This window comes from Schistocerca serialis, chromosome 11 (genome assembly GCF_023864345.2).
Source record: "Schistocerca serialis cubense isolate TAMUIC-IGC-003099 chromosome 11, iqSchSeri2.2, whole genome shotgun sequence".
NCBI lineage: Eukaryota > Metazoa > Arthropoda > Insecta > Orthoptera > Acrididae > Schistocerca > Schistocerca serialis.
The window spans coordinates 77,943,359-77,969,266 of record NC_064648.1 but is presented as its reverse complement, the minus strand read 5'-3'; the positions used below and the strand labels follow the sequence as shown (position 1 = coordinate 77,969,266).

The window sequence follows — 25,908 nt, the reverse complement described above, 5'->3', positions numbered from 1 at the left end:
ACGCAAATCATCGAAGTGGCGTCAACTCGAAAGACTTGAACCAGGCGAACGGTCTACCCAACGGGAGGCCCTAGCCACACAGCATTTCCATTTACCAAAAATATTGGCATGTCAACACATTCGCGCTTTTTGACCTGAAATACCGTAGAAGAGAGAGGCTACAGTGCCAGCGGAAAGGTAAGAGAGAGGAGGCAGTGATGGTGGGAGAGGAAAAGCGGCAGTGAAAGAAAGGTGGGTTAAGACAGTAGCAATGGAAATCAAGGAGAGAGTAATTATTGACAATCAGTGAGAGAGGCAGTAGAAGAGAAAGAGAGATGGATAGAGATAGATGCAGTGGAAACAAAAGAGACATGATACAGTGGAAATGAAAAATAAAGATGACAGGAGACGACATATAAACTTTGGGGTGGGGGGTGGGGAGGGGTTCTGTATCCTTCCAGACCATCAAACTTTAACACGTATGTATTAGGAGGGTGAATTTCGGATCACAGTTTTAGACCCATGGGTACAGGGGAAATAATAATTTGGATCCTTCGGAATTTCTAAGCTGCCGAAATATGGCAGAGGCAGCAGCAGTGGGAAAGAAAGACAAAAGAAGACGGTGTAAATGTGAGAGAAGGCAGTGGCAATGGAACATACTGGTAATCAATGGGAATAAAAGAAGATTGTGGGACAGAGACGTATATAGACAGTGCAAGTGAGAGGGAGATTTTGAGGTTGAATGCTTAACCACAGATAGGCACTGGGTAAAAGGTCTTAGAATATTGTATGTTAAAAGAGCGAGAATACGTTCCCATACCAAAATTGTTGGTGACGTAGTAGGAATGGTTCCCCTTTTCACTGTCAGTGTGTCACAGATGAACGTATTGGTCTTTTATATATATATATATATATATATATATATATATATATATATATATATATATATATGTGTGTGTGTGTGTGTGTGTGTGTGTGTGTGTGTGTGTGTGTGTGTGATCTGACAGGAGCACTTTTCCTCTGGATGTTTCTATCGTGTCCCATAGTAGGTATCAAATAGCAGAACTCTTTAAACAATACTTACAAATCATTTCTGTCAAATTCTTCCATTGTGTTACAGTGACGAGGGAGATTCAGGGTTTAGATCGGTAGGCGCGAACTAGGAATCTTGGGCCTTTGTTCTGAAAGTACTTTCTGAAAACTATCTCAGAAGGCACGAAAGACAACCAACTGCAGAGGATAATATGTTGCATCTAATGTCAACAAGTAGCCGATTTAGTGATCATACAGATAGAAGTTGAAAGAAAGTAAACGTAGAGAAATATTTATGTCTAATAAGAACGACTAGAAAACGATTACAAAACACCCCAGCAGTCAGCAAGAAACATTCAGCATTCCGGAGGAGAATGGGGATGCTAGAGAGGCACAGCACTGTGCATTGCAGATGCACAGAAAAAATGACCGATGCTGAGAACCAAAACCGATACCAAGCCAAGCCAACCATGACAGCTATGTTGGGCGCGTTATTTGAATTTCAGACCGAGAACGTACGTACGGAATTGTGAAAAAACTCAATAAGTTTTGGTCGTAGCCTGCTTGTAATTAGTAAGCGTTACGAAGTCGTTTGTCCAGTTGAACATGATGTAACGTAAACGTAAGATGCTGAGTCGAAGGATCAAATACTAATTTCCATCGTTAGAAATTACTTCACTGAACAAATACTCACTTTCTGCCAACGCAGTCATAAACAACATGCCTACTAACAAACGGGCTCTGATATGAAAATCAGCTCAAGTCGTCCAGTTGAGGAGAGACTATTCGATGTGACAGAGTGCGCGCTAAATTCTGTACGTCGCACGTCGAAGAACTGGACGCTGTTGTCGCAACAAACTATCGTAGGCCGGTGCAACAACGATGTGTGCCATGGAACTAGGAGAAGGATCAGGCGATCCCAGTCTATAAGTAGGACAGGGCTGACATGCGGATACGCACATCTGAAGTCTACCACGGCTATCTCAAACAGTAAGCTGCATTTTAAAAAGCAGTATGTGTTCTCAAATCGAAATCAATACTTTTCCTTCTAAGCACAGCACTCCGTCTTCAGGCCACAAGTGGCCCATCGGGACTATCCAACCGCCATGTCATCCTCAGTTGAGGATGCGGATAGGAGGGGCGTGTGGTCAGCACACCGCTATCCCGGTCGTTAGGACGATTTTCTTTGACTGGAGCCGCTACTATTCGGTCGAGTAGCTCCTCAATTGGCATCACGAGGCTGAGTGCACCCCGAAAAATGGCAACAGCGCATGGGGGCCGGATGGTAACCCATCCAAGTGCCGGCCACGCACGACAGCGCTTAACTTCGGTGATCTGACGGGAACCGGTGTATTCACTGCGGCAAGGCCGTTACCTCTTTCCTGCTAAGGATGACTCTTTATAACGCCATTTTTCTAAAATAGTCCCAGCGTGCAAGCAATAAAGCGTGACCTGCAACTTAAAGGTATTGAATACGTCATCTTCTAAAATATTATCACTAGCTGCGTGGTTCACTGTCTACAAGACGTAGGTCACATAACAGGAAATTCCATTTTCTGAAAAGGAATCAGTGGATGATGGTAGCCAAATCGATGAAGCTGCAATGACATTACATGATATCAGAAGAAAAAACCGTTTGAACTGATGAATCTGCAAAGTAATGAATATATACGATAGGAGGTGTTCATTGCTGTCGAAAGAATTACCGTGTCTATTGAGATCGAAATTGAGTCTGACTGTGAAGTTATTTAGAACGAGAATCAGACCTAGGTGAACTGAGGTTAATTATAGGACGTGTTTATCGCCTATCTGATTTCACCATAACAGTTGTAGAATCACTCGAAAAAGTTCTACGTTCACAAGTGCGGGAAGAGCCAAATTATGCAGTACCAGTCAATAAAATTCTTCTGGGTTTCGGACCGCATTGCCAACAATAAAATTCCCACATTTCGGCGACTATAGCAAGGGGCTTCCTCTGGGTGTATTGCTAACTGCTGGATGGGCTCTAGTTTGGTTACTTACTTACTATGGGGGAGTGTTGTCATTGGATATGGGGGTGAGGAGGAAGGGCATTAGGTATTCTTTTATTGGTCTTTGCATTGCCTGTTGTCATTGGCGGAAATAGGCGTTTTCCATTGGAGTTTCCTTTATTGCTTGCCATTGGTGTAAATCGGCGAATACGAAACTGACCGGCAACTGCTGCGTAGCGCTGTCTACTAGCTGCCTGGTATCGGCTAGCACTCTGCGTACCCTCCGCTACCGTGGCCGACGGCACGCCTGTTGCTCTGCGACAGCTGTCCTCCTGCAAAGCTGTCACTGCTGGCAGCCAAGACGCAGGGAGTCGGTACCCGTCTTCCGTATTCGTGTCAGAGAACCAGCAGCCATCATTCTTTCATATCACCCAATAAATACTCGTTGCGCCGTGCTGCGGCTCGCGTTGGTGCTGACTGTAGGTTTCCGCCTTCTGTTGTAGGCCAGACGGTATCCTTTAGTTGGCATGGTTGCGGTTGTTTGTCTTCTTCTCGTGTTGACTGTGGCCATTCGGTTTCGCAAGTGTTGCCTGTCCGCTAGTGAGCCGGCCGATGTGGCCGAGCGGTTCTAGGCGCTTCAGTCCGGAACCGCGCTGCTGCTACGGTCGCAGGTTCGAATCCTGCCTCGGGCATGGATGTGTGCGATGTCCTTAGGTTAGTTAGGTTTAAGTAGTTCTCTAAGTTCTAAGGGACTGATGACCTCATATGTTAAGTCCCATAGTGCTCAGAGCCATTCGAACCATTTGTCCGCTAGTGGCAGCAGCGGCGGTTATCGATATGTAGTAACTGTTGCCCTATCTTTGGGGCGACATGGTTGTTTTTCCGGGTCGCGTGAGTGGGCCAGTTCAGTTGGGGACTCAGGAGGAGCGAGGTCCACACAGTGCCTGAACACGCTGGGACCGCTGGCTGCCGGATGGAAGGGCTGTGGTCACGATTGTGCACGACCTCGTCGTAAACCACATCCGGCAAGCTTTAAGATCAGTGCATTTCCGTCCCAGTAGAGAAACCTCCACCACTGTGATATCTCGCGATTCTCCAGTGACCTGGGTCCGTGCTGCTGTTCGAAGTGTCGCCGAGGCGAAGAGCGGCGAGTGGAGTGCTTGGGGAAGGTGGATCTGATTAGCCTTCCTCGACTTCTTATTACTATTTACTACGTACAACTTGTTACAATTTTTTAAGTTCAAACAGCTATAATTTTTCTTGCCTGGTGGCCGCTAACGCCCTAATTACCTGCCCTGGGGGTCATTCTTCTACTCTGGTGATAGTGATTCCTTTCTCGTTCTGGGCACTCTAAGCACAGTATTCGGGGGACGCAGTGCAGACCGCCGATTCCGGCTTTGGCGTGTTGTTCCTATCGTATATATTAATTACTTTGCAGGTTCATCATTTCGAAAGTTTTTTTCTTCTGATATCATGTAATGTCACTGCAGCTTCACCGATTTGGCTACCGTCATCCTCTGATTCCTTTTCAGGAAATGGAATTTCCTGTTATGTGACCTACGCCTTGTAGACAGTGCACCTCGCAGCTAGCGACAATATTTTAGAAGATGACGTATTCAATACCTTTAAGCTGCACATTACACTTTATTGCTTCCGCGCTGGGACAGTTTTAGAAAAATGGCGTTATAAAGAGTCATCCTTAACAGGAAAGAGGCAACAGCCTTGCCGCAGTGGATACACCGGTTCCCGTCAGATCACCGAAGTGGCCGGCACTTGGATGGGTGTCCATCCAGCCCCATGCGCTGTTGCTATTTTTCGGGGTGCACTTTGCATTTTATTTATCGGACGTCAGGTAGCTTCAGCAAGATTATCATTGGTCATTCGTTGGACTGCCACGAGTCTGAGTTACCATCTTGCGGAGTGAATGCAACTGTTGGGTGCCCATCTCGTCGCTCGCGAAAGTGTTTGTTGCCGGACCTTCTCAGAGGTCGATTCCTGGAGCACCGTCTGTGGCCGCTTGGTTCTTGTCAGACGTGTGTTCTAAAAGAAGGTCTGACGGTCAGTAGTTCAGTGTAACGCTCCTTCAGCCCACGCCTTCCGCGAGTATAATCTGCCTCAGTACCCTTTAAGGAACTTATGCACTGGTCCTTGTGTTTTATTATTGTATTATTTAACACAATACCTTGTAATGCCTACATTAATGGTTGTATATGTCTAGTTAATGGTTCTGATCGCCTTCTGGAGTAAATCTAGCAGTGTAGTGTTGTGTGGATGTTAAGGGTTGTGTTACAAAGTTTACCATCATCTTATTTCACCTGTTTGGTGATCAGTTGCTTGTTTTTTTTAATTAACCTTGCTATTGTATTTTGTGTTTTACAGCAGGTTTCTAAATTTTTTATATTATTGCCGTTCCTGGTGTGTAAGGCCTTCAGCCATGATTGTGGTCACTTGGCTTAAAATTCTAATTTGGTATTTGTATTTGCGCAGTGAGCCTTTAAAACCTTATTTACTGTCATTCCTGGCGTTGATGCTTTCTGCTAAATTTGTGGCGACTTGCGTTTAACATTTCAAACCTGTAATTCGTAACTTGCAGCGAGTCTTAAACAATTCTTATCTTATTGCCATTACTGGCGTGTAAGGCCTTCTGCCCAGATCACAGTGGCTGGCTTTTACAACATTGTCTGCTGCACCTGTATTTAATGGTGATTTTTTTTTTTAAATTGTATCTCACTGAAAATAGTATTATCTACACAGTTGTTTATTCCTTCGTTAATAACGTGTGATATTTTTATTTTTTGTTTCTGGACGGCTGTGCTGTTTTTCTTTGTCGCTGGTTTAAAATAGTGTGTAACTGTAAGAGGCAACAAACAGTAACTTATTACGGCCCCGTCCACAATCCTAACCGTATCCTGCCTTCATTTTACTGCCAGGTTTCAATTATAATTATGCAACAAGAATTCTTCTCCCCACATTCTTAGCAATTCATTGCATCAGGAACCTAGTAAATGTCTTCACAAAAGAGACGAGACGACATTCACACGACACTTTAAGGACTACACACTTTTACAGACGACAGAAGACGTTACAGTACACAGATCATACTGCATCTGTTTCTTTTCATGTGTATTACCGTCAGAGGTGAGATGGACATTGCACCAGGTGGAGCTACTACTGCGTTAAGATCACATAGCCTTCGTTCGGCGTTTGCGCGAAAACCTCTAGCGGTGGTGTTCGTAAATCATACCTGTAGGCCAGACCATGAAGGTTTGCATTAGCAGTGCAGGCCTCCACATAACGCCCAGTGGTTAACTTCAGTTCTCGCGGAAAGCAGGAACTCCGGGTTCAAGTGCGTCTCGGCCAGAGTATAGATTGCTTGGTGTCTGTAAGAGAACAGTGTCTGTAACACGGGTACTTTTTGACGTAGCGTACGTGGGTCTTACCTTCAACTTTTCCTTACAGTTACGAGTCTTTTGCGGTGGACGGGGCATTGTTGTGTCACTTACGGTAGTGAGAACACTCACACAGCACTGGTAGTCGGTACGAGTCTCAAGCTGAAGTCGGCGGCGTCAACACCTTGTCATGGAGAGGCGAGAAATGGGCAATTGAAAATTGAGACGGGCAGTGGTCAAGCAGTTGCAGTGACATGACCAAAAGTCATGGCAAAAGGATATGCACATGTACAGATGGCGATGATATCGTGTACAGGAGGTATAAAAGGGGTGTGCGTTTGCGGTTCTGTCACTTAGCTGATTGATATGCAAATATTTTCGACGTGGCTAATGGCCGCACGACTTGAATTAACAGACTCTGAACATGGTATGGTTGTTAGAGCTAGATACAGGGTGTTTCAAAAATGACCGGTATATTTGAAACGGCAATAAAAACTAAACGAGCACCGATAGAAATACACCGTTTGTTGCAATATGCTTGGGACAACAGTACATTTTCAGGCAGACAGACTTTCGAAATTACAGTAGTTACAATTTTCAACAACAGATGGCGCTGCGGTCTGGGAAACTCTATAGTACGATATTTTCCACATATCCACCATGCGTAGCAATAATATGGCGTAGTCTCTGAATGAAATTACCCGAAACCTTTGACAACGTGTCTGGCGGAATGGCTTCACATGAAGATGAGATTACTGGTTCAGCTGTTCAATTGTTTCTGGATTCTGGCGGTACACCTGGTCTTTCAAGTGTCCCCACAGAAAGAAGTCACAGGGGTTCATGTCTGGCGAATAGGGAGGCCAATCCACGCCGCATCCTGTATGTTTCGGATAGCCCAAAGCAATCACACGATCATCGAAATATTCATTCAGGAAATTAAAAACGTCGGCCGTGCGATGTGGCCGGGCACCATCTTGCATAAACCACGAGGTGTTCGCAGTGTCGTCTAAGGCAGTTTCTACCGTCACAAATTCACGAAGAATCTCCAGATAGCGTGATGCAGTAATCGTTTCGGATCTGAAAAATGGGCCAATGATTCCTTTGGAAGAAATGGCGGCCCAGACCAGTACCTTTTGAGGATGCAGGGACGATGGGACTGCAACATGGGGCTTTTCGGTTCCCCATATGCGCCAGTTCTGTTTATTGACGAAGCCGTCCAGGTAAAAATAAGCTTCGTCAGTAAACCAAATGCTGCCCACATGCATATCGCCGTCATCAATCCCGTGCACTATATCGTTAGCGAATGTCTCTCGTGCAGCAATGGTAGCGGCGCTGAGGGGTTGCCGCGTTTGAATTTTGTATGGATAGAGGTGTAAACTTTGGCGCATGAGACGATATGTGGACGTTGGCGTCATTTGGACCGCAGCTGCAACATGGCGAACGGAAACCCGAGGCCGCTGTCGGATCACCTGCTGCACTAGCTGCGCGTTGCCCTCTGTGGTCGCCGTATGCGGTCGCCCTACCTTTCCAGCACGTTCATCCGTCACGTTCCCAGTCTGTTGAAATTTTTCAAACAGATCCTTTATTGTATCGATTTTCGGTCCTTAGGTTACATTAAACCTCCGTTGAGAACTTCGTCTTGTTGCAACAACACTGTGTTCTAGGCGGTGGAATTCCAACACCAGAAAAATCCTCTGTTTTAAGGAATAAACCATGTTGTCTACAGCACACTTGCACGTTGTGAACAGCACACGCTTACAGCAGAAAGACGACGTACAGAATGGCGCACCCACAGACTGCGTTGTCTTCTATATCTTTCACATCACTTGCAGCGCCATCTGTTGTTGAAAATTGTATCTACTGTAATTTCGAAAGTTTGTCCGCCTGAAAATGTACTGTTGTCCCAAGCATATTGCAACAAACGGTGTATTTCTATCGCTGCTCGTTTAGTTTAGTTTTTATTGCCGTTTCAAATATACCGGTCATTTTTGAAACACCCTGTATATGGGACATTCCATTTCGGAAATCATCATGGAAGTCACTACTCCGAGATCCATAGTGTCAAGAGTGTGCGAAGAATACTAAAGCTGAGGCATTACCTCTCGCCACAGACAACAGAGTGCCAAACCAGCCTTCACTTGACGAGCGATACCAGCGGAATCTGCGTAGACTTGCCAGTGCTAACAGCTGTGGCAGCAGACGAACGAATCGAGTGGCTTTGCTAACAGCAAGAAATCACCTGCAGCGACTCTCCTGGGCTCGTGAACATGCCTGTTGGACCCTAGACGACTGTAGAAACGTTACCTGGTCAGATGATCCCAGATTGCGGTTGGTAGGAGCTGGTGGTACGGTTCGGGTGTGGCACAGACACCAGACACCAAGTGGTCAACAAGGTGTTCTGTAAGCTGACGGTTGGTCCATAATGGTGTGGGGTGTGTTGATGTAGAATGGATGGGGCCCTCTGGTCAAACTGAACCGACCACTGACAGCAAATGTTTACGTTCGGCTACTTGGAGGTCATTTTACAGCCATTCATGGACTTCATGTTTCCAAACAACGATGGAATTTTTATGAATGACAAAAAAATGGTTCAAATGACTCTGAGCACTATGGGACTTAGCTTCTGAGGTCATCAGTCCCCTAGAACTTAGAACTACTTAAACCAAACTAACCTAAGGACATCACACACATCCATGCCCGAGGCAGGATTCGAACCTGAAATCGTAGCGATCTCGCGGTTCCAGACTGTAGCGCCTAGAACCGCTCGGTCACCCCGACGGGCTCTGAATGACACTGCGCAATATTATTAGGCCAGAGTTGTTCGTGACTGGTTTGAAGAACATTCCGGACAGGTCGAGCGAATGATTTGGCCACCCAAATCGCCCAGCACAAGTCCCATCGAATACTTATGGGACGTAATCCAGAGGTCAGTTCGTACACAACATCCTGCTCTGACAGCACTTTCCCAATTATGGACGACTATGGAGGCAGCGTGGCTCAATATTTCTGCATTAGACTTCAACAATTTGTTGACTCCATGCAATGGCTAATTGCTACACTACGCAGGGCAAAAAAAAAAAAAAAAAGAAAAAAAATGCTCTGAGCACTATGGGACTTAACTTCTGAGGTCATCAGTCCCCTAGAACTTAGAACTACTTAAACCTAACTAACCTAAGGACATCACACACATCCATGCCCAAGGCAGGATTCGAACCTACGACCGTAGCGGTAGCTCGGTTCCAGACTGTAGGGCCTAGAACTGCTCGGCCACTTCGGCCTGCACTACGCAGGGCAAAATGAGGTCCCACAATATTAGACGTTATAGAATGACTTTTGTCAGAAATTTATCTCTGGCACGCCTCCCGCGAAAGAACAGATACCATCTTAGTGTATATATAGTTAAGGCTCACCAGCCACTTGACCATCTTCTTCTTCCGTGCGAATGCACAAACAGTGGCCGAACTCTTGCGGAAATCGGTAACGCGCCGCGAGTAATGAGTATAATGGGCGGGGGCACTACGAATGTAGTGCGGGACAATACGCTGAGAATGTGGGTTTGGCGGGATGCGTGCCAGAGATAAATCCCTGCAGTCATGCTATTCTCTGTGTCCTCGGTGGCTCAGATGGATAGAGCGTCTGCCATGTAAGCAGGAGATCCCGGGTTCGAGTCCCGGTCGGGGCACACATTTTCATCTGTCTCCGTTGACGTATGTCAACGCCTGTAAGCAGCTAAGCGTTTTCATTTCTTTGTAATTTCATTCTAACGAGCTGCATGGTCACCGATATATATAGATTGCATAAGTCTTATGAATCTCAGTTGTTAGTGTGGATAAAGGTACGGAGAATAACTTTCAGCCGTTACTACGGCACCTATAACTATATTTTTACTGAACCAACGTAAAGCACTGAGGCTCCTCTGGAATAAAAGATCTCTGATTTGTGAATTAAATCAATCTGAATGAAGGAGACATAGTTAGGAGCGTGCTATTGTTTGAAAATTAATACATTGTGACTTCATAACAAGGGAATTACAATGGAAGCAACTACATTCGTGTGGTTAAGGTCTCTGGATTTCGTTCGCAGTAGTGTGCTTTGGAAGTGAAGCTGCTGCAGTCCGTTACACGTTCAGAATTTTAAAGAAAGTTAATAACGTGCTCTGAAAACAAGTGCTATTTATTCTCAAGAAATACGTAGAAAATGCGTTACACAGAGCTGTTTAGAAACTTTTGTACTTATTCCGATCGGGTATTCAACCATCATCCAGCGATAAAGAAAAACAGTACAGCCCTCACGTGTCGTACATAATCGAATGTAGGATATGTTTGATTTTGTCTTTTGCTACTGAGTGGACCACGTTATCCTCTACTGAAGCTTTGGTATTACGCTTCACACAATAATTGTGACTGTAAAATGGATGATACTTTTATGTAAGATCCTGTATGACATGTTAGAGTTTTCTTTTTTCTGTTTCCCTGTATGATAATTTAAAACAAGAACCAGTCAGAATAAATTAGGAAGTTAGGAAACTGCACTGTCTGATATATTTTCTACGATTTATTTCCGCTCTTCGCTACCGCCTAAAAATATACAAAAATCCTTTATCAATTATTTACTCAGCAGTTTGTTAAATACACAAATAATGTTGGCTATCTAATCTCTGACGCCTTCACAGCCACCCTTGGGAGTAAGAGATCCCGGATAACCAAATTCGCAGGACATGAGAGGAAACACGAGACAGTGGGATCTAGACCGCTGCCTAACAAATATGCAGTCCAAGAAGCTTAGGCTTGTAAAGGCGAATCTGATACGAAGTTTCCTAAATCTATTGCCAGCCGCTGTGGCCGAGCGGATCTAGGCGCTTCTGTTCGGAATCGCGCTGCTGCTACTGTCGCAGGTTCGAATCCTGCATTGGGCACGCATGTGTGTGATGTCCTAAGGTTAGTTAGGTTTAAGTAGTTCTAAGTTCTAGGGGACTGATGACCTCAGATGTCAAGTCCCATAGCGCTTAGAACCATTTGAACCTAAATCTATTTATGAAATTCTTTGAAAGTAGCAAAAAAAAATATACGGACTAGTCTGTTCCCTGTTCTTATCCCTTGGGGCTTTCGCTTTTTGTCCAGTAACCCCACAAGCATCACAGCCGTAGGCGTGGGTCAGAACTCTTGAAGACAGTGACATTACAGTGGGAGAGGCAATGATAGTGACAGTGTGTGCCATATAAATCAGGAAAAGGACTCCGAGAACCGATCACTTACGCCAGACAATGGGTGTGTGTGTGTGCGTGTGTGTGTGTGTGTGTGTGTGTGTGTGTGAGAGCGCGCCCGCGCGTGCCGTTTTCCTATTCCTCTACATATAAGACAGCTCAAAAGACGAAGGAAAGAAAACCACTTACCATGTGTTGGTATGCGAGCGGCACGAACAGCTGTGAGATACGCCCTACGCCAAGTGTGAGCAGCTGCGCGACGTCACGCCAGTAGCTGGAGCGTTGTTCCAGGTACACCTCGGGCTGGAACCCTGGACAAGAAACCAGGCGACATACTAGTGAGCAACCCATGAATCAGATTTCCGTAGAAACACAATTTTCACTTTCTGTCTACATTATTGTCCTTACATACCTACATTTATTAATGTAATTTTTCGTTATTATTAGCCCGCATCTCGTGGTCGTGCGGTAGCGTTCTCGCTTCCCACGCCCGGGTTCCCGGGTTCGATTCCCGGCGGGGTCAGGGATATTCTCTGCCTCGTGATGGCTGGGTGTTGTCTGCTGTCCTTAGGTTAGTTAGGTTTAAGTAGTTCTAAGTTCTAGGGGACTGATGACCATAGATGTTAAGTCCCATAGTGCTCAGAGCCATTTGAACCATTTCGTTATTATTATTATGTGAAAATTGAAAATTCAAGTTTAATGATCATCTCACAGAATCCCAAGTCAGATATAAGAGGTGGCCACAAAATCATCATCTTTGTAGACAAATGTAAGTCGACACTTGACAAAAAATAGCCACTCTTAGGAGCTATCGTGCAAGCACCGTGCAACAACGCCTCTAGCATTTATTAATATAATTTTTGTTATTATTATTATTATTATTATTATTATATGGAAATTGAAAGTTCAAGATTAATGATCATCTCTCAGAATTACAAGTTAGATTTCAGAGGTGGCCAGGAAACCCTCATCTTTGGAGACAAATGCAACTGTACTCGGCAAAAAGTTAGCCACTTAGGAGCCGTCTTGCAAACATCGTGTAACACCGTCTCTAACCTGTACTCGTAATGACCTCACCATGGAGAGGAGGAGGCTCCGTAACATTCTTCTGGTATGCCATATTCCACATAATCCACTCATTCATGATGCCCACAGAACCAAAATAATCATGAGGGATGGCGACCGAAGATTTCCTGATAAAAACAGTCACATTCGTTCTGGCAATGGCCTTGTTAAATGGGATGCAGCAGTGCACATAATTTGGGAGCCCACTCTATGCCTTGACATAACTATCTGTGCGTAAAAGGCAATTACCGTTGCCATGAGTACGCGGAAGGAAATGAAAATCACAGCATTAGAGATTCTGCTCTGTAATGGAAAAACTGGGGTTAGTTCGTCGGTCATATCCTCAGTAGGGAATTGCCGTGGGAAAAAAATGGCTCTGCGCACTATGGGACTTAACATCTGAGGTCATCAGTCCCCTCGAACGTAGAACTACTTAAACCTAACTAACCTAAGGACATCACACACATCCATGCCCGAGGCAGGATTCGAACCTGCGACCGCAGCGGTCGCGCGGTTCCAGACTGAAGCACCTAGAACCGCTCAGCCACACCGGCCGGCCGCCGTGGGAAAGACGGCCACAAGAAAATGATTCATTAACCATCGAAACGAGTCAGAGAGAACGTGGTAGGGAAGTTTTAAAATCTAAAAACGGGAATGCAAAGGCTAAGCCTAGATATAGTGTGGGACAGTAAGAAACTAATGGGGTCTCAGCACAAGAATTTAGGGTAATCCCAATACCAGTAGAAAATAGTTTCGCAGATTTAAGATTCATGATGAATAGGGAGGTGAAACAGAGAGTGAGTTCCTATGAACGTTTCAGTTTCAGTTACAGAGTTATTCTCATCATATTCGACAACAAATCAGGTACAACAAAAGTAATGTATATATGAAAACTGAAGTGGCAAATGAAAATTTTTATCAAGGCCAGGATATGAACGTGGCTCTCCAGCTCACTACAGAAATGCAATAACAACCGTGTCATCCTGACGCAGTGGCTTTGTATGACTGCATGGACCACCCTAGTACGTCTCTCTCCTCAGTACAAGTTTTCATTCACTCCGTATCCCACTTGCTACAATAACAACAGTAATTCAGTTATACACACTGACATCACAAACGGAGGACGGAGAGTGAGAGAAAGTATTTCAGGATATTGAACGTGGAAGTCAGTATGTATATAGAGATGATATTTTCATCATAATGAAGCACTGCAAAACGCTACAAGAGAAAAGGAGACGGAGTTAAAGGAGAATATGGGCTTAGTACTATGAATCGCAAAGGTGTAAGTCTGAGTAGTGCTATGAATTTCAGCTATTAATAATAAATACATGATACATGAGCCGTAACAGGAAGAGCTGCACATGGAAAAAATTTGGACTCATGGGAGTATTCCAGCAGGATCTCATCATGGTCAGAGTGATAAATCAGATACTGGATTGTAAGGCACACCCAGAAGCAGATATTGACGCAAATAACAATTTAATAATGATGAAGAGTAGGCTGATGTTCAACAGAATTGTAGGGAGGAATCTATGTGGAAACAAGTGCGATACTGAAGTACGGAGGAATGAGGAGCTGCATTTGAAGTTCTCTGATGCTAAACATGCTGCGATAATGAGTTTCACAATTGGCAGTTAAGTTGAAAAGACGTAGATATACATAAGCCAATTATAAAAACTGGTGTTGCAGGAGCGGATACAAAGAAGGCAACAGAAAAGAAACTTTGTGTAACAGAAGAAATACTTTAAGTGATCGACGAAAGAAGAAAATATTTAAACCTTCAGGAACAGAGATGAATGCTGCAATATATGTCTCTTAGGAACAAAATTAAAAGAAAGTAAATGGAAGTAGATGTGAAAAGTTTACAGTAAAAAGTGAACAAACCGGAAAAAAATCGTCGTCGGAAGGGGTGATTAGCATATAAACAAGGGAAAACACAATCGATGAAACTAAAGACAATGGTGCCAACACTGAGACTGATATGGGAATTCCACTGTTGAACACACAGATGAGAGTAGATAGATGACAAGAGAGGAAGGAAGCCCTAGGGAATACAGCAGTAAAGTCAAAAAGAACTCTGAAAAACTTGCGACCAATTTTAGGCGGAAGACATAGAGAGCATTTCTTCGCAATTTCGGAAATCGTCGGAGGAAGTGAAAATGAAACTACTGTTCAAGATGATTTGTAAAGCCAGTGATTCTGGAGATACTATCAGATTTTCTCGATAATATCATCCACATTTTCCCCAAAGACAGCTAGGGCATATAGGTGAGGGTCCTTTCCCACAATCAGCTTAACAGTTCATGGATACAAGTTTCTGACAAGACTAATATACACAAGAAGGAAAATAAAATGGAGGAGGTGCTGAATGACGATGTTTGCCTTTGGTCCCTCATTGTTCTTATAAATCTTGTATACTACCCGTGTTTCCCTGTTCTTACTCCTAATTTTCTTAGATATTTTTAACAACTTGCTCCAGTTTTTCCCCCATGAACCATGGACCTTGCCGTTGGTGGAGAGGCTTGCGTGCCTCAACGATACAGATAGCCGTACCGTAGGTGCAACGACAATGGAGGGGTGTCTGTTGAGAGGCCAGACCAACCTGTAGTTCCAGAAGAGGGGCAGCAGCCTTTTCAGTAGTTGCAGGGGCAACAGTCTAGATGATTGACTGACCTGGCCTTGTAACACTAACCAAAACGGCCTTGCTGTGCTGGTACTGCAAACGGCTTAAAGCAAAGGGAAACTACAGCCGTAATTTTTCCCGAGGGCATGCAGCTTTACTCATGGAGAGCTGCATCAAACCAGTCTCAGGACTGAAGACCACAACAACAACAGCTCCAGTTTTCATTATTATTATTGTTGTTGTTGTGGTCTTCAGTCCTGAGACTGGTTTGATGCAGCTCTCCATGCTACTCTATCCTGTGCAAGCTTCTTCATCTCCCAGTACCTACTGCAACCTATATCCTTCTAAATCTGCTTAGTGTATTCATCTCTTGGTCTCCCTCTACGATTTTAACCCTCCACACTGCCCTCCAATGATAAATTGGTGATCCCTTGATGCCTCAGAACATGTCCTACCAACCGGTCCCTTCTTCTGGTCAAGTTGTGCCACAAACTCCTCTTCTCCCCAATTCTATTCAATACCTCCTCATTAGTTATGTGACCTACCCATCTAATCTTCAGGAGTCTTCTGTACCACCACATTTCGAAAGCTTCTATTCTCTTCTTGTCTAAACTATTTTTCGTCCATGTTTCACTTCCATACATGGCTACACTCCATACAAATACTTTCAGAAACGACTTCCTGACACTTAAATCTATACTCGATGTTAACAAACTTCTCTTCTTTAGAACCGCTTTCCTTGCCATTGCCAGTCTACATTTTATATCCTCTCTACTTCGACCATCATCAGTTATTTTTGCTTCCCAAATAGCAAAACTCCTTTACTACTTTAAGTGTCTCATTTTCTAATCTCAGTTTTCATTATCGATCGCTTTCTCTAGACTGATAAAGCCTTTGAAAGTGTGTTTATTTTCTTACATCTTGTTTCCATTATCACGCGTAACCTCAGAACTGCACTTCTAATGCCTTTACCTTTTTTAAAGCGAAAGTGATCATCACCTAACAGATACTTAATTTTCTTTTCCATTCTTCTGTATATTAATCTTGTCAGTAACTTGTACACTTGAGGAGTTAAGCTGATTGTGTCATAGTTGTCACACTTATTTGCCCTTTGTATCTTCGCAAATATGTGAATAATATTTCCCCAAAAGTGTGATAGTATTTCTCTAGTCTCATTGATCCTTGAATAGTCAGTCGATTTCCAACTTCCCCAATAATTTTAGACGTTCCACTGGAATATTATTTAGCCTTTCACCTTTATTTGAGCACAGATCTTCTAACGCTCTGTTAAACTCTCTCGTACCATATCCCATTTGACTTCCGTTGCGACTCCCATTTCTCCTGTCACCTCATTAGAGAAACCCCAGCCCTTGTACAGGCCTTCAATCCATTTACCCATCTATCACCACTCTGTTCTTTATTTAACAGTCAAATTCTCATGGTACTCTGAATACTGACGCTATGCTTTTAATTTCACCAAATGTCTGGTTGACTTTTCCTATACCGAATGAGTCTTAGAAACGACTATTTCTTATTCTACTTCTTCACATTTTTTCAGCAGCTGTTTGATCTCGGTCTCCCTACACTTCCTATTTATTTCATTCCTTCATTGTTTACATTAATGGAATACTAACCTCCCACCTGTTACTTCACCCGCAGGCGTACATGACACATATATTGCACTCACATATGTCTGACTATCTGCTGTTTTTCCTTAGGAGAGTTCGTTATATTTATCTGAGGTATTCAAGTGTGGACCATGACTTTTGGTCCCTAAATCGGTTATCAAATATATTTGTTCGCCTTAATGCTCTTTCTCGCGACCTCACTGGCACACTGAACGCCTCAAATAAGACATATAATGCACTGCATAGATTTAACGAGTTCCAAGCCAAATGCATACACAAAAGGAACACATAAAGAGAGTTTAACGACATTTTTACACATCACCACTTTCACATTCCCATCACCATCCCTAAAAGTAGTAGGGGTATTTTACTCTCATAGTAGTTTTATAGAAAAGAACGAGTCACGTATACTGTAATGGGTCAAAAGATTTGGTAACATTTGGCTTCAGCGAAAGTTTATCACCTTAACTTGTTGGCTCAGCACCTGGGTGTATGTTATCATTGAAAATGGTTTTTTCCATGTCTAATTATAAATGTTTGCCTGTATGTTGTTGTTCAAAGATATGTTGTAGATCGAACTGAACGCTCGTTGATGCTAAATCACATATCGATTGCCTGCAGCGCAACAGCATCTTGAGCGGCAGAAATGTTACCGCATGTTAAGTCCCATAGTGCTCAGAGCCATTTGAACCATTTTTTTTGTTACCGCATGCAGTAGCTGGTTAGTTGAAGATGAACCGACGACTATCCTTAGTAATACAATAACTGCCAAAAGTGGTGCTAGCACTGTGCATCTGTTTGATTTAACAGTTCCGAAAATGATTGACGTGGGTTTTATGCGCATTTGCTGATGAGCTTTGGGTTCTCACAGGTTGAGAGGAGATACTGACCGCACATGGGAGTCCAGAAACACAGAGGCGATCCTGAAGATATAGTACGTCACCTACAGAGGGGGTGATTACCTGAAAATGTTGTAGCTCCTCGAGTTTTATACCGGTAAAGTAGGTTGCGATTGTCATTGGCAGAATTGGTTTTAAATGTATTGTAGCACTGCTGGTACAGAGAGATCTGGTAAAATATCAGTACAAAGATCAAGCATATTTGCAACCGGCACACTAACGGACACAAGGCAGAAAATTCCGCTGGTGCATTTGAATCGTAGTCGACCAGTATAGTTAATTCCACCGCATGGCGGCTAAATTTCAGCAATACAAACCCTCTGTGTTGCTCACAGGAAAACCTCCCCAACAGCGAACCACAGAAACGAACTGCACAACATGAATGGACGTTTCTTGGGTACTTTAGACACCACTCAATCTTGACGTCCTGGGTCGGTGAGCCACGAAGCTCGTAGCGATCGGACAGCTCCACACACCCTCCGACACTGCACAGGGACCGCCATCGGACTCAGCCTACCACGCTGCACGGAGATGTCCTCCCTGGTCCGCACCAACCGATAGAATCCTCTCAGAATGCCGACCATCTAAAATAGTGCAAATAACGCCAACTACACATACAACCTTACAAACACTTGCACAAAGACTTGAACGATACCCAACAGTAACTAAACACTCACGAAGACAAATCGGGAGTCGATGCACACACACACACACACACACACACACACACGCACACACGCACACACACACACACACACACAGCCGACTCATGAACGATCGGCGAGCCTAAACGCGTCGTCCGGTAGGACGACCGACGGACGATCGACCAAGACCGTGGCCCGGCTCAAGTGATGCGTGGCGGCAATGATCGGGCGAGCCATGTCGATTCAGACCTCACTGCTGCTCCAACCCGACTGCACCAGTGCCGCATTGCAGCTCCCGACTGGCAGGTCCGGACTGCGCTCCAGACGCGTTCCAACTGACTGGCAGCCCGAACTCGCGACCCAAACTGCCTACGACAGACAACGCCTGGGAAGTAATAGCGGTCGAGCAAAGATAGTATGAGACGGAATATATTGATATGCGCTGCTAGCGCCGCTCACGGTCAGTCAAAGCAGCAACTCAATGACACCAGTAATTTAAATTAATGTAGTGAGGTGGAAGTACGTCAAAAACAGGGTGTAAAATACATGATGGCGGGAACATGAGCCACGTGCGGCTCAGTTCGTGCAACGAGGAAGCCGCCTACTTTACACTTCTGCATTGTCGCTACTATTAAAACAACAGTAGACGAGAGTCTTAAAACTCCAAGTGTCAGAGCTTTGTGTAGTATTGTGTACGTGCAGCCTAGACTGTGTCACACTCCGTAGTAATTTTTTATCTCTGGATTTGTTCCATATCTTCAATCTGAGTATGCAGTGGAGACTGCCGTCCTCCAAGACAACAGTCGTGTTGAGAGAGCTGCGTGGACACGAGCCTGACTTCATAACCGCTGCCGGCCGCTGTGGCCGAGCGGCTCTAGGCTCTGGGCTCCGGAACCGTGTTGCTGCCACGGTCGCAGGTTCTAATCCTGCCTCAGGTATGGCTGTGTGTGACGTCCTTAGGTTAGTTAGTTTTAAGTAGTTCTTAAGTCTAGGGGACTGATGAGTACAGATGTTAAGTCCCATAGTGCTCAGAGCCATTTGAACCATTTTTTCATAAACGCTAAGACATCGTATCGCACCTCGGCTGACCCACTAAATCACGCAATCTAATCTCATAGAAAACGTCTGGGACCAGCGTGTGGAACGTAGCAGTCAACATCCCCACCGTTTGGTAACTGCGTTGGATCTCATGAGTGTCTCAAGTGGATGTGACAGACCTGGAGAAACCTGCGGACTCTCTTCCTCGCCAATCTCAGACCGTTATCAAGAGTGGAGAAGGTGTGCTGTACTGCAGTATCTCCCCATGGTCTCTGCTGGGGGAGGGAGGAGTGGTTACCTTCTGTCTGATGTCGTTGCTTGACATCAACTGAAACATAAGCTACATGGTGTTTCAAAAATGACCGGTATATTTGAAACGGCAATAAAAACTAAACGAGCAGCGATAGAAATACACCGTTTGTTGCAATATGCTTGGGACAACAGTACATTTTCAGGCAGACAAACTTTCGAAATTACAGTAGTTACAATTTTCAACAACAGATGGCACTGCGGTCTGGGAAACTCTACAGTACGATATTTTCCACATATCCACCATGCGTAGCAATAATATGGCGTAGTCTCTGAATGAAATTACCCGAAATCTTTGACAACGTGTCTGGCGGAATGGCTTCACATGCAGATGAGATGTACTGCTTCAGCTGTTCAATTGTTTCTGGATTCTGGTGGTACACCTGGTCTTTCAAGTATCCCCACAGAAAGAAGTCAAAGGGGGTTCATGTCTGGCGAATAGGGAGGCCAATCCACGCCGCCTCCTGTATGTTTCGGATAGCCCAAAGCAATCACACGATCATCGAAATATTCATTCAGGAAATTAAAAACGTCGGCCGTGCGATGTGGCCGGGCACCATCGTGCATAAACCACGAGGTGTTCGCAGTGTCGTCTAAGGCAGTTTCTACCGCCACAAATTCACGAAGAATGTCCAGATAGCGTGATGCAGTAATCGTTTCGGATCTGAAAAATGGGCCAATGATTCCTCTGGAAGAAATGGCGGCCCAGACCAGTACTTTTTGAGGATGCAGGGACGATGGGACTGCAACATGCGGCTTTTCGGTTCCCCATATGCGCCAGTTCTGTTTATTGACGAAGCCGTCCAGGTAAAAATAAGCTTCGTCAGTAAACCAAATGCTGCCCACATGCATATCGCCGTCATCAATCCTGTGCACTATATCGTTAGCGAATGTCTCGCGTGCAGCAATGGTAGCGGCGCTGAGGGGTTGCAGCGTTTGAATTTTGTATGGATAGAGGTGTAAACTCTGGCGCATGAGACGATACGTGGACGTTGGCGTCATTTGGACTGCAGCTGCAACACGGCGAACGGAAACCCGACGCCACTGTTGGATCACCTGCTGCACTAGCTGCGCGTTGCCCTCTGTGGTTGCCATACACGGTCGCCCTACCTTTCCAGCACGTTCATCCGTCATGTTCCCAGTCCGTTGAAATTTTTCAAACAGATCCTTTATTGTATCGCTTTTCGGTCCTTTGGTTACATTAAACCTCCGTTGAGAACTTCGTCTTGTTGCAACAACACTGTGTTCTAGGCGGTGGAATTCCAACACCAGAAAAATCCTCTGCTCTAAGGAATAAACCATGTTGTCTACAGCACACTTGCACGTCGTGAACAGCACACGCTTACAGCAGAAAGACGACGTACAGAATGGCGCACCCACAGACTGCGTTGTCTTCTATATCTTTCACATCACTTGCAGCGCCATCTGTTGTTGAAAATTGTAACTACTGTAATTTCGAAAGTTTGTCCGCCTGAAAATGTACTGTTGTCCCAAGCATATTGCAACAAACGGTGTATTTCTATCGCTGCTCGTTTAGTTTTTATTGCCGTTTCAAATATACCGGTCATTTTTGAAACACCCTGTAAATGTTCATGTTGAATACCAAGCCTAGTAGATATGGTAGCTGCTATCTGATTATCAGCATATTGTTTCTCTCTTTCAGTGTGCTTATTATTTATTTCTAAATTCGTTGTTTTCTGTGTACTTTGATTAGGACAGTTGTCTCCTCCGATGCAACGCCATTATACAAGTGCTCATTATCTTACAAGAGATTTTCTCGATAGCATATCTAAACGAGCACATTACACTTTAATTAATACCCAAGATACTCACCAGTTTCGTTCAACCTCCACGACCGAAGGACATCGTCTTCTTCTTTCTGGGAACAGTCAAACCGGTAGAGTATGGCTCTTGAGATGCGTCGAATAGCATCCAGCAACTGGGACACGGCAGACTGCCTCAGATGGTCGTTCTCCAGCGTTTCCACATCCCATTCCGTGTCGTTCAACCTTCCAAAATGAAACAGAGTCAGTTGATGTAAACAATTATATTCTGAAACATGACTGTACTTCCCATAACACAACGGTGAAGTCTCAATTCAATTTGTCCCTCGTCCAGTATTTATGTTTGTTTTGATAGAGGTGGACGGACCATTTGGGACGAAACGAGACTGGGCTGAGTTATTCTGGCGTAAATTATGTGTCATCTGCGAGACTACTGACAAATTTGGTGAAGTGAGCCTTCTCCAATGAAATACATTTAGCTAGAACAATGGCAAAACGAGCACTTGCTTCTGTACAGGAGGGTCACTATAACTGTATGGCTTTTCAGAACATACACATACACATGGACATGCACAATGTATCTATACAATACTGTGTAAATTAGATAACCAGACTGTGGGACCGAGCGAGGTGGCATAGTGGTTACCACAATGGACTCGCATTCGGGAGGACGGCAGTTCAATCCGACGTCCGGCCATCCTAATTTAGGTTTTCCGTAATTTCCCTAAATCGCTCCAGGCAAATGCTGGGATGGTTCCTTTGAAAGGACACGACTGACTTCCTTCCCTAATCCGATGAGACCGATGACCTCGCTGATTGGTCTCTTCCCCCAAACAACCCAACCCAGACTGTGGAGCTCCATGTCACTTCACAAGTGTTTCAGACCACCTTTAAAAACACAGAGACGACAGTTCCGCACACGATGTGTCATTGTCTGTTCCACTGCACTAGTATCACACGGAGCACTTTCATTACATCTTCACCTCTTTGAAGTGTGACCACATGTCCAGTGTGCCATTCTGATGTGGTCGAGTCTTGAGCATTCGCGATGAGGAAAATCAAACCTAGCAGCCAGTTGGGGCATTCTGGAATGTGGTATTTATAAGTGAGTCCTTATGAGACTGTCTGAAGAATTCGACAATTGGGAGTTTTTATTGTAAGGTTAGCATGAGAAAAGTTGGAAAGACAGGCAACCCTCGATTAGGAGTTGTGCTGACATTAGCAGTAACAGATCTTGGGCTCGTTGTGCCTTAGTTGCAAGTGCGTTGCTTTGCCATACAGGAGCAGAATATTCAGCATCTGGGTACACAAGTGAAATTGCAGCTATGTGTAACCGTATCTGATTTTGCTCCCCGCCAATATGGTGCTGTAGACTTACTACTGAGCGAAGCTTCTCTGACACATTCGTGCAATGCCAAATAAATGACAGTGAGAGATAGATAGAGCGAGACATCCAGATGTTCTGTTACCCAGCTAGTACAGGACTTGTATGGCGCCTGGTAATCCTCGCAGAGTCCGCCTGCTTAGCTGGTGTTAACGTCCCATGCAACAGGGGTTGGGTTAGATTCCTGGCCAGGTCAGAGATTTTCTCTGCTCGGGGACTGGGTGCTGTGTTCTCCTCATCATCATCATTTCATCCACATCACTGGAGCCCAAGTCGCCCTGTGTTGCGTCGACTGACATAAGACTTGTACTTGGTGGCCGAACTTCCCCAGATGGGGCCTTCCGGCCAACGATGCCATACGCTCATTTCATTTCATTTCCATCCTCGCAAAAGAGTGATGGTCACCTCAACCAGGTACCAGTGCAGGTCTCAGCCGTGCAGTCACATGGGGTCAGTCAGATCTAGGCTGGTATGATGTACGGATATCTGGTGTGCTTCATCGGTATAGATGGCAAATTCAATGCTGTGCAGTATCCTTAAAACTCTTATCGAGCCATACAGGCCGCATCTCTAAGAAGGTTTCGTCGTTCGAGGCGACATTGCATAAGAAAATTGTAGCAAACGTTTTAAATATATTTCGGCAGGAGGAAGGAATCAAACAAATGGAATAGCTATAATTTGTATTAATATGGAAAACATTGTGTGTCTTGGAACTTGCTGATACTTTGAGAGGAACCAGCATTACACACTGGATGACCACACAGAGGTGACCGTCGCAGACTGAATGAGAGAAGCTTGAGCAGCAACGACGACTCCACCATCTTGTGGCCAGCGTGAAGCGGAGGAGAGTCCTAGCACGCTACAGAGCAGGAGTGGAGAAATGCGGCAATGAATGTTTTTTGGTCATTGTTTCGCTTTTATTTCACAGTAAGACTGAACGTCTAGTTTCATATTGCTGAATCTATAATTCCCTGCTCACCATGACTCTCAGCCCACTCATGCTCACAGATGCGAGGGGGGTGCAAAACCTTCAAATGAGCAGGTTAGGTGCTAGCAGAAATTTCTTACCCCAAGCAACACACATACTACCTATGAGATGGTTCAAAAGTTGTACGTGTCGAAGAACCTCTGTTGGCTGCTGAGGGACATCACAATGTATTTTAGACTTTTAGACAACAATCAGTGGCATTCAAATCCTCAGCCATCACTACCCAGTTTATGGATTTACTGTCTTTACCTGACAGCAATTCAGAAAGCTCTGTTGCCATACAGAGGCAGCACGAACAGCTGGAGGAGTCGGTACCTCACCTCCTTGCCTCTAGCAGTTTACTTGTTCGATTATCTTCGAAGAGGTGCAGCTTCCTGTACCCAGTCAATACGGGGCTCCCACAGCCTGATGACCAGTTACCATCAAAATGGCTTCTTTTCACGTGTCTTGGTTTTTTGTGGGCAGCCAGACTATAGTTCCAAGATTTACCATTAACTTTTACCTACAATAATTAAGTAGTATAATAAGTAGTATAATAAACTATGTCGAAGCAAGGACCTGGGAGTAGACAACATTCCATTAGAACTACTGACAGCCTTTGGAGACCCAGTCCTGACAATACTCTACCGTCTGGTGAGCAAGATGTATGAGACAGACGAAATACTCTCAAACTTCAAGAAGAATTTAATAATTCCAATCCCAAAGAAAGCAGGTGCTGACAGATGTGAAAATTGCCGAACAATCAGTTTAATAAGTCACGGATCCAAAATACTAATGCGAATTCTTTACAGACGAATGGAAAAACTGGTAGAAGCCGCCCTCGGGGAAGATCAGTTTGGATTCCGTAGAAATGTTGGAACACGTGAGGAAATACTGACCCTACGACTTACCTTAGAAGATAGATTAAGGAAAGACAAACCTAAGTTTCTAGCATTTGTAGTATTAGAGAAGGCTTTTGACAATGTTGACTGGAATACTCTCTTTCAAATTCTGAAGGTGGCAGGGGAAAAATACAGGGAGCGAAATGCTATTTACAATTTGTACAGAAACCAGATGGCAGTTACAAGAGTCGAGGGGCATGAAAGGGAAGCAGTGGTAGGGAAGGGAGTGAGACAGGGTTGTAGCCTCTCCTCAATGTTATTCAATCCATATATTGAGCAAGCAGTAAAGGAAACAAAAGAAAAAATCGAAGTAGAAATTAAAATCCATGGAGAAGAAATAAAAACTTTGAGCTTCACCGATGACATTGTAATTCTGTCAGAGACAGCAAAGGACTTGGAACAGCAGTTGAACGGAATGGACAGTGTCTTGAAATGAGGATATAAGATGAACATCAACAAAAGCAAAACGAGGACAATGGAATGTAGGCGAATTAAGTCGGGTGATGCTGAGGGAATTAGATAAGGAAATGAGACACTTGAAGTAGTAGATGAGTTATGCTATTTGGAGAGCAAAATAACTGATGATAGTTGAAGTAGAAAGGATGTAAAATGTAGACTGTCAATGGCAAGGAAAGCATTTCTGAAGAAGAGAAATTTGTTAACATCGAGTATAGATTTAAGTGTCAGGATGTCGTTTCTGAAAGTATTTGTATGGAGTGTAGCCAAGTATGGAAGTGAAACATGGATAAATAAATAGTTTGGACAAGAAGAGAATAGAAGCTTTCGAAATGTGGTGCTACAGAAGAATGCTGAAGATTAGATGGGTAGATCACATAACTAATGAGGAGGTACTTCATAGAATTGGGGAGAAGAGCAGTTTGTGGCACAATTTGACTAGAAGAAGGGATCGGTTGGTAGGACATGTTCCGAGGCATCAAGAGATCACCAGTTTAGTATTGGAGGGGAGCGTGGAGGGTAAAAACCGTAGAGGGAGACCAAGAGATGAATACAATAAGCAGATTCAGAAGGATGTAGGTTGCAGTAGGTACTGGGAGATGAAGAAGCTTGCACAGGATAGAGTAGCATGGAGAG

General features: G+C 44.4%; 1 protein-coding gene and 1 non-coding gene across 2 annotated transcripts in view; one reads left to right on the top strand and one right to left on the bottom strand.

The window, feature by feature from the left end:
- LOC126426468 (uncharacterized) overlaps positions 1 to 25,908 on the bottom strand; it is a 123,005-nt gene that overhangs the window by 14,215 nt on the left and 82,882 nt on the right. The window contains exons 4-5 of the mRNA XM_050088380.1: positions 21,613 to 21,788; positions 11,763 to 11,884 (exon numbers count right to left, since the gene is read on the bottom strand). Coding sequence (XP_049944337.1) covers positions 11,763 to 11,884; positions 21,613 to 21,788 — 298 coding nt within the window. The remainder of the gene's footprint in view (positions 1 to 11,762; positions 11,885 to 21,612; positions 21,789 to 25,908) is intronic.
- Positions 9,979 to 10,052, top strand: Trnat-ugu (transfer RNA threonine (anticodon UGU)). The gene has a single exon. It is a non-coding gene; the product is annotated as a tRNA-Thr (tRNA).